The sequence below is a fragment of the Hippopotamus amphibius genome, chromosome 1, assembly GCF_030028045.1.
Source record: "Hippopotamus amphibius kiboko isolate mHipAmp2 chromosome 1, mHipAmp2.hap2, whole genome shotgun sequence".
In the NCBI taxonomy this organism is placed as follows: Eukaryota; Metazoa; Chordata; class Mammalia; order Artiodactyla; family Hippopotamidae; genus Hippopotamus; species Hippopotamus amphibius.
In genome coordinates, this window is record NC_080186.1 from 146,718,501 (window position 1) to 146,728,823 (window position 10,323).

Consider the following 10,323-nt stretch of genomic DNA (forward strand, 5'->3'; position numbering starts at 1 on the left):
ATCCAAGAAGAACATATCACAATTGGAAATACCTATGCACCCAACAAAGGAGCACCTCAATACATAAGGGAAATGCTAACAGCCATAAAAAGGGACATCAACAGGAACACAACAATAGTAGGAGACTTGAACATCCCACCTATATCAATTGTCAGATCATCCAAACAGAAAATAAATAAGGACACACAAGCTTTCAATGACACATTAGACCATATTGACTTAATTGATATTTTTAGGACATTCCATTCAAAAACAACAGAATACACTTTCTTCTCAAGTGCACGTGGAACATTTTCCAGGATAGATCACATCTTGGGTCACAAATCAAGCCTCGGTAAATTCAAGAAAACTGAAATCATATCAAGCATCTTCTCTGACCACAATGCCATGAGACTAAGTATAAAATTATGGGAAAAACTATAAAAAATACAAACACATGCAGGCTAAACAATATGCTATTAAACAACCAAGGAATCACTAAAGAAATCAAAGAGGCAATCAAAAAATACCTAGAAACAAATGACAATGAAAACACAACCCAAGACCTATGGGTTGCAGGAAAAGCAGTTCTAAGAGGGAAGTTTATAGCAATACAGTCCTACCTCAAGAAACAAGAAAAATATCGAATAAACAACCTAAGCTTACACCTAAAACAATTAGAGAAAGTAGAACAAAGAAACTCCAAAGTGAGCAGAAGGAAAGAAATCATAAAGCTCAGATCACAAATAAATGAAAAAGAAAGGAAGGAAATAATAGCAAAGATCAATGAAACTAAAAGCTGGTTCTTTGAGAAGATAAACAAAATTGATAAACCATAAGTCAGACTCATCAGGATAAAAAGGGACAAGATGCAAATCAACAGAATTAGAAATGGAAAAGGAGAAGTAACAACAGACACCACAGAAATACAAAAGATCATGAGAGACTACTACAAGCAACTATATGCCAATAAATTGGATAACCTGGAAGAAATGGATAAATTCTTAGAAAAGTACAATTTTCCAAGACTGAGCCAGGAAGAAAAAGAATTGGGAGATCGGGATACCAAATTGTACACCCTAAATATATGCAGTTTTTTGTAAAAAACAATAAAAAAAATTTAATAAAAACAAAACAAAACAAAAACAAACAAAAAGTCGTCACTAAAAGTTACAATCATCCTCATTAGATAAAAAAAAAAAAAAAGCCCAGGGCCAGATGGCTTCACAGGTGAATTCTATCAAACATTTAGAGAAGAGCTAACACCTATCCTTCTCAAACTCGTCCAAAATATAGAAGGAGGAGGAACACTCCCAAACTCATTTTATGAGGCCACCATCACCCTGATACCAAAACCAGGCAAAGATGTCACAAAAAAAGAAAATTACAGGCCAACATCACTGATGAATACAGATGCAAACATCCTCAACAACATACTAGCTAACAGAATCCAACAGCACATTAAAAAGATCATACACCATGGTCAAGTGGGGTTTATCCCTGGAATGCAAGGATTCTTCAGTATATGCAAATCAATCACTGTGATACATCATATCAACTAATTGAAGGATAAAACCATATGATCATCTCAATAGATGCAGAAAAAACTTTTGACAAAATTGAACATCCATTTATGATCAAAACTCTCTAGAAAGTGGGCACAGAAGGAAATTACCTCAACATAATAAAAGCCATATATGAGAAACCAAAAGCCAACATCGTTCTCAATGGGGAAAAACTGAAAGCATTCCCTCTAAGAACAATAACAAGACAAGGGTGTCCACTCTCACCATTATTATTCAACATAGTTTTGGAAGTTTTAGCCACAGCAATCAGAGAAGAAAATGAAATAAAAGGAATCCAAATTGGAAAAGAAGAATTAAAATTGTCCATCTTTGCAGATGACATGATATTATACATAGAAAACCTTAAAGACTCTATCAGAAAACTGCTATCACTAATCAATGAATTTAGTAAAGTAGCAGGATACAAAATGAATGCACAGAAATCTCTTGCATTCCTATACACTAACAATGAAAAAGCAGGAAGAGAAATTAAGGAAACTCTCCCATTTACCATTGCAACCAAAAGAATAAAAAACCTAGGAGTAAACTTGCCTAAGGAGGCAAAAGATCTGTATGCAGAAAATAAGACACTGATGAAAGAAATCAAAGATGACACGAACAGATGGAGAGACATACCATGTTCTTGCATTGGAAGAATCAACATTGTGAAAATGACTGTACTACCCAAAGCAATTACAGATTCAGCGCAATCGCTATCAAATTACCAATGGCATTTTTCACAGAAATAGAACAAGAAATCTTATGGTTTGTATGGAAATGCAAAAGACCCCCAAGAGCCAAAGGAATCTTGAGAAGGAAAGATGGAGTTGGTAGAATTAGCCTTCCTGACTTCAAACTATACTACAAGGCTACAGTGATGAAGACAGTATGGTACTGGCACAAAAACAGAAAGGAAGATCAATGGAACAGAGTAGAGAACTCAGAGGTAAACCCAAGCACATATGGGTACCTTATCGTTGACAAAGGAGGCAAGAATATACAATGGAAAAAAGCCTCTTCAGTAAGTGGTGGTGGGAAAATTGGACAGCAACATGTCGAAGAATGAAATTAGAACACTTCCTAACACCATACACAAAAATAAACTCAAAATGGATTAAAGACCTAAATGGAAGGCCAGACACTATAAAACTCCTAGAGGTAAACATAGGCAGAACACTCTATGACATCCATCAAAGCAAGATCCTTTTTGACCCACCTCCTTGAATCACGAAAATAAAATCAAGATAAACAAATGGGACCTAATGAAACTTAAAAGCTTTTGCACAGAGAAAGAAACCATAAACAAGACAAGAAGACAACCCTCAGAATGGGAGAAAATATTTGCCAACAAAGCAACGGACAAAGGATTAATCTCCAAAATATACAAGCAGCACATGCAGCTTAATATCAAAAAAGCAAATAAGCCAATCCACAAATGGGCGGAAGACCTAAATAGACATTTCTCCAAAGAAGACATAAAGATGGCCAACAAACACATGAAAAGATGCTCAACATCACTAATCTTTAGGGAAATGCAAGTCAAAGCCACAATGAGATATCACCTCACACCAGTCAGAATGGCCATCATCAAAAAAATCTAGAAACAATAAATGTTGGAGAGGGTGTGGAGAAAAGGGAACTCTCCTGCACTGTTGGTGGGAATGTAAGTTGATACAGCCACTAAGGAAACAGTTTGGAGGTTCCTTAAAAAAACTAAAAATAGAACTACCATATGATCCAGTAATCCCACTATTGGGCATATACCCAGAGAAAATCATAATCCAAAAAGAAACATGTACCGTAATGTTCACTGCAGCACTATTTACTATAGCCAGGACATGGAAGTAACCTAAATGCCCATCAACAGATGAATGGATAAAGAAGATGTGGCATATATATACAATGTAATATTACTTAGCCATAAAAAGGAATGAAATGGAGTTATAGAGTGTATAGCAATTATATTCCAATAAAGAGCTTAAAAAATATCTTTAAAAGCATTATAATTAGGGTAAACACAGATCCTGTTTTGCCATGTCTATTTCAGTTTATACCTGTTACTCTAGTGTATTTATTAACAGAATTCTCTTTTTTCTCTCAAAAGTGCCCCAGTTTGTTTTATAAATTATATGGTCACTTCAGCTTAAAGGACATCTAGCCACGGTGCCAGGAGAACAGTAAGAACACAGTGAGTGACTACAGCAGAAACTTCAGTTAACTCCTTCAGCGCATCTGCGTGTCTGGCATTTAACAGTGCAGGTGATCCCTCTAGAGACAAAACATTCAAATTTAACTGCAAAATTTTTTTGTTTGAAATTCTGGCTCAGGTGTGCATTACCCTACTGGTTATAACCTGGTTTCTTTGGTGTTAGCAGGGGAGGGGGCATTCAAATAAATATACAGAGAGTTAGCAACATACACTGGTAACTAAATTGTATGTGTAAAATAATCAGTTGATATTCTAAACTTCAGATGGTAGCAAAGTTAACTCCTACACACTGAGGACTCACTAGAGCTGAAATTAATGTCTTTTGGCTAAACCCAAAGGGATAATACAACAAACTAAAGGAGGTTTATCTTGAGTGTATAATAAGGCACACACTGTGATCTTGTCTCATTCCTAAGTACAGAACATTTTGAGGAAAAAAAACATTTTGATCAATTCATGATCTGTTAATCTCTATGTGTGCTAGGGGAGAGAATTTATTTCTAAAGACAGTATCAATCAGACTTTTCTCCTTTAATCATTTTCTAAACAAATTTTGCTATAAAGGTTGTTGGGTACATTACAATAGCAACAAATATACACATATTTTTTCCATAAGACAGAAAAAATCTCACCATATATCTCTGTCCTACCCACTAAACTATGCTTATTTACATCAAGAATCATTTGATGAGTAAGTGAGGTAGAATAAATACACTGATTTCATGAAAAATCTCTCCTTCTCTCTAGATTTCCTGATTTCCATAATAAGAGAGAGGATAGACCTTTGAATGCTCAGATTTATAAAGCATTTTGAAAAATTAATTCCTCAAACAAAATAAAACAGTATCCAATTATAACTTTGTTATTTGAAGTACATCCAGCTTTCCAATGAACTTTTACATAATAGATTCAGATTAATCAAAATCCTTAAGACTCTGAATAATTTAATTACAGTGGTTTCAATTGGAGGACAAACCATGTTGTATTTTAACCTAAATTATCAGTAATGGATAGAAGACAAGATCTGCCTATTTCATTAAGAAATGAAGTTAATTCATATTCAATAGAACAACTCTATTTATCTCTGACAAAGCTCCAACCTACATTTTTGCTCACCAAACCCATGTTTACACTTGGCTGTTAGAAACCTATCAAGGTCAGCATATTTCTCTAGTTCCATTTTCTTCCTGCCCTATAGGCAAGGAGCTTGTGGAGGTAAGGGGTTATACCAAAGGGATGAAATACAGTTTTAAGATATGAATGACCATGTTCCCTTGCTTATTCACTTCCTTTTTTAAAAAACTGATATAAATTATCAAAGAGTCGCATGCTGCAATAGGATTGATCTTTTGCCTCAGAACAAAGCTGTACACCAAATGGAATTATGAAGTCCAGGTCAACCAGGCCACATGAACAATTACCCAAATGTGATTTGCAATAATGGGCTTATGTTATGTATTCAAACTGCATGCTTTATTCAATGCTGTTGAGAATTCCTCCTATTCTTTGAAGTAGTTTTCTCTTCTCTGTGTAAATCTCACCAGACAGGGTTAGGATGGGGAAAGACCATACATTATCAGGTTACAGATTTTGATTTATAATCAAGTCTCACTTGGATTACAGGAAATGCTCTTCAGCTCTGTAAACCTTCTCTACCAGAGATGAATCATACATTGGTAGAATATTCGCATTTACCCTTCTTTCAAGACCCTTTTGGCTGCAAGTGACACAAAGCCAATGTACAGGTGTTGACCCAAAGGATCAGATGATGATAACCCTATGTGATTCCTCCATCTCTTGGATTTGTTCTTCTTCAAGCAATAGCATTATGTTCAGATTCTATGTGGATTCCAGAAGAACTATAATAACATTTGCCCAGGTCTAAATCCAACAGATGTATCAGTGCTTACCAGTTCTCTAGACTCTAACTATGGACTCTAGATCTATGAGCCAATCACTGAAGCAGTAAACCTAAAAGTTGTGATTGTGACTGACAGACGTGAGTGTCACGCTCATAATAGCCTCATTGACCAAGAACAGAGATAGGAGGTTCCTGCAAAGCAAAATCAAGCACTGGTACAAAAACTGAGAACTGACATTGGAGACATTTTATAAGTGCACCACTTTCCAGATGTGAGAAATTTTCCTCTTCTCTAAATCAGCAGGCCCGCCTCAGAGGCGTCTTCCTTGATAATGCAAAATACCAGAAATTATTGCTTGAAAAATCCCCTGTTAAATAAGACACTGCTATTTTCTGGATTAAATAAAGAAGCTCTTTTGGTAGGGACACATTAACTATGATTCTTTTCTTGAATCCATTTATTAGGTCACTGAGATCCTTCAAAAGAAATTGAGGATATGAGAATAGAGGGGAAAGACTCTCAAATAACTTTTCCTACACCACAAAGTCCTGCCCTCTCATTCACATAGCAATCTAGAATCATAGAACTACTCATTTGGAAGACACTTTCAAACTCTTTTTCAACTTGGAACTCCTCAACAAGATTTCTACCAAATGGACTCCCAACTTTGGACATTTCCACAACTAAGAATTATTTAGTACTAGGGTTGCCAGATAAAACAGGCTGCCCCATTAAACTGGAATTTAAAATAAATCATGAAAAATGTTTTAATATAACTATATTCCAAATATTACATGGGACATATTTATCCAAAAAGTTACTTGTTGTGTATTTGAAATCTCAATGTAATTGGGTGGCCTGTATTTTATTTGCTAAATCTGGCTACCCTATCTACTACCCATAACCACCATTCCCTCCTTAAACTATTCTGACAGTTGAAAAGTTCTTCCTTATCCCAAGCCTTAAACTTCCAGAGAGCAATTAGGGGTACCAAACTGAATTCCCTTCAAATATTTAGCTGATCAAGTGCTTATAGCAGTATTGTTTTTTTTCAAACTGTGTGGTGCAGCCCAGTGTCCTAATGGCCTCTCTGTAAAGAAGATGGGGAGCGATACTACTCAACTGGGCTCATGCCTTCCATCCATGCTTCTGCTTTATTCTAGGGTGTTAATCTAAGCTTCAGGGTTAGACTCTACATTTTAAAGCAGTTAAAAAAATATTAGGCTAAGAAAATGGAGTGACAAGCCACGGTGTAGGAGAAAATATTTGCAAAACGCCTATTTTATATAAGACTGAAATTCAGTATAAACAAAGACCTCTTAAAACTCAATAATAAGAAAGCCAATAAACCAATTATTACTATTATAATACTGTATTGCATATTTGAAAGTTGCTAAGAGAGTAGTTCTTTAAAGTTCTCATCACAAGAAAAATAATTGCAATTATCAATGATGACATGTTAACTACATTTATCATGGTGGTCATTTTGCAATATATACAAATATCAAATCATTACATTGTATACCTGAAACTAATATAATGTTATATGTCAGCTATAAAAAAGAGAAAAGAAAATAGACAAGCCAATTAAAAACTGGGCAAAAGATGTGAACAGACATCTCATCAAAGAAGATGTGCAGATAGCAAATAGTCATATGAAAAGATGCTCAATGTCATGTGACATTAAAGAATTACAGACTGAAGTAGTAATGAGATATCACTGCAGATATATCAGAAAGACTAAAATCCAAAATACTGACAACATCAAACACTAGCAAGGATGTGGAACAATAGGAACTCTCATTCTAGAGTCACTTTGGAAGACAGTTTCTCAATTTCTTAAAACATTTTTGGAGGCAACAAACTCGTCTTTTGAAAACTTGAGTATTTACTTCTAAACTCCTTTGAAACAGGGCAACTGTTCTTATTTGACCTAATCAAGCCATGGCCACACATTCCCTCCTGTGTGCACAGAAAAGTGCTGACGTTCTAAGATTCCAACGCTAATTTCTCTCAATTCCTTGCATCTGTCAATGCTCTAACTAGCTTTAAGTGAATGTTCAGAGGTACCCTTAAACACCCTCTCAGCCTTTTATTTCTCTTCACTAATATTAAACGCCCTAGAGGCCGGTGAGGCGCCGTCGGCCACGCGGCGGAGGGCGCGGGCCGAGGGAGCCGGTCGTGGGGGCGCGCGCGCGCTCGCATGGAGCAGGAGCCGGCGGCCGCCTGAGGGCAGCCGGGCGAGCGGAGCAGCCGCCTCGCGCATCCGTCGAGCCGCCTCGAGCCCGCGGCCCCCGGCGGCTGCGGGCCGCGGAGCAGGCGCGGTCATGGCGACGGGCGCTCAGCAGAAGAACACGTTGCTCCACCTCTTCGCCGGCGGGTGTGGGGGCACAGTTGGTGCTATTTTCACTTGCCCACTAGAAGTCATTAAGACGAGGTTGCAGTCTTCAAGATTAGCTCTTCGGACAGTCTATTATCCTCAGGTCCATCTGGGGACCATCAGTGGAGCTGGGATGGTGAGACCAACGTCAGTGACGCCTGGACTCTTACAGGTTCTGAAGTCGATCTTGGAGAAGGAGGGACCAAAGTCGCTTTTTAGAGGCTTGGGTCCAAATTTGGTTGGAGTTGCGCCATCGCGGGCTGTGTACTTTGCATGCTACTCCAAAGCCAAAGAGCAGTTCAATGGCATTTTCGTGCCTAACAGCAATATTGTGCACGTTTTCTCAGCTGGCTCTGCAGCTTTTGTCACAAATTCCTTAACGAACCCTATATGGATGGTTAAAACCCGGATGCAGCTAGAACGGAAAGTGAGGGGCTCCAAGCAGATGAAAACGCTGCAGTGCGCGCGCTATGTTTACCAGACGGAAGGCATTCGCGGCTTCTACAGGGGATTGACTGCCTCTTACGCTGGAATTTCAGAAACCATCATCTGTTTTGCTATTTATGAAAGTTTAAAGAAGTATCTGAAAGAAGCTCCCTTAGCCCCTGCTACAAATGGGACTGAGAAAAATTCCACAAATTTTTTTGGACTTATGGCAGCTGCCGCGCTTTCTAAGGGGTGTGCCTCCTGTGTCGCTTACCCCCACGAAGTCATAAGGACACAGCTCCGGGAGGAGGGCACCGAGTACAAGTCTTTTGTCCAGACTGCTCGGCTGGTCTTCCGGGAAGAAGGCTACCTGGCTTTTTATAGAGGACTCTTTGCCCAGCTCATCCGGCAGATATCAAATACTGCCATTGTGTTGCCTACCTATGAGTTAATTGTGTACCTGTTAGAAGACCATGTTCAGTAACAGGCCAGAAAATTGCGGTCTGGAAGAATAAAACTGAGAAACTCTAGAGAATTTTTTTTTCCCATTGATGTGTAGAATGTTTGAGACAACAGGAAAGGCCATAGAATACCTGGCTCATATCACCTGTTGGACATTTCCTTTTGGATTCATGCTTTCTGGGAGGTTTAAATCCGTTAACGTTAACAGTTAATTATAACTTTTGGTTGTGTTTGTTTTTTGTTTTTTTAACTTAAGAGAGTTCAGGATTAAGCAGCCAGTAAATTAAATCATGGTATTTAATTTAAGTAAAAAAAAACAAACAAAAAATATTAAACGCCCTAGCTTTTTCACTCTTGCCTCTTGAACACACCCTTGTTCACTAACAGATTTAGCGGAAGTAAGTGGAAATCCACATGCGGAATAACTGACAGACAAGCTGTGCTTAGAGCATTCTTGTTATGGTGTTTAATTACTGGAAGTTATAGAAGCTTTCAAACATAGCATTTATTACACCATTGTATTATACTTTACTGCAAACACATTGTACAAATAATTGTCTTTCTCTGGATAAAATATGAAGCAAACCTTAGCATTTTACATAGACAATGGATATAGCCTATATTCATTTGTCTTATGCAGTAGTTTTCAATTTGGATACAAATTTTATCATGGTTCTATTAGGATAGGCAAAATAAATTGTAATGTAGCTATCTTTTTCTGGTTTCCTGTTGTCAAGAAAAAATATATATTACCCTTCAAGGAGGGAAAACTATGCCTCAAAAAATCCTCTTAGTCAATCCCATACCAGCTCTCCATCTCCAGCTACTATACATCAGAGATTAGTTAAAAGGCATTTGTTTTTTGTGTATATAAAGAGAATTCCTATATTTTAGTCTCCATTCTTTTCTGATGGGATACATGGTCCTTCTAATGGAAGGGAAAATACTGGGGAGCTAGGAGAATGTACAGGAAAAACTCCAGACAATATTACTCAAGAAATATACACGGAGTGATTGTGAATAATGGCAATGCAAAGTCCCAAAGCTGCCTAAAAGAGAATGTGATGTGTTTATTACAGGAGATACTAATAGGCATGCTAATATACTCAGAAGGGGCTGCAATTCCATTAAGATTTCACAGTCTGCAAGATCATTCCAAGTTTGGAATGAGTAGAGTCCTAATGACACATACTGTATATGTCAATCATAACGCAGCTTTTATAAGCTGAAGAAACACTGTTTGCTGCCATTAGTTTCTCAGAGAAGAGGAGTTAATGGCATTAAATCATCAGATGGAACACGAAAGGCTAACCAATATAAGATGGGCCATTAGACTGTTTGTGGCCCCAGGACAGGCAGAACAAGAATCCATGGGTATGTACATAGAGATGGATTTTTGCCTCAATATTAGGCAGTTGTCCAATAGTTGTAATTGAGGAT

The 10,323-nt window shown here is 37.6% G+C and overlaps 1 protein-coding gene across 1 annotated transcript; it reads left to right on the forward strand.

The window, feature by feature from the left end:
• Positions 1-7,755: 7,755 nt before the first annotated feature.
• On the forward strand, positions 7,756-9,192 carry LOC130860450 (solute carrier family 25 member 33-like). The gene has a single exon (XM_057748694.1). It carries the CDS (start codon positions 7,943-7,945, stop codon positions 8,903-8,905), a length of 963 nt encoding a protein of 320 aa, XP_057604677.1. The 5' UTR covers positions 7,756-7,942; the 3' UTR covers positions 8,906-9,192.
• Positions 9,193-10,323: the final 1,131 nt, after the last annotated feature.

Coding starts and splice junctions, on each gene's coding strand:
- LOC130860450 (XM_057748694.1), top strand. CDS start 7,943: ATGGCGACGGGCGCTCAGCAGAAGAACACGTTGCTCCACCTCTTCGCC.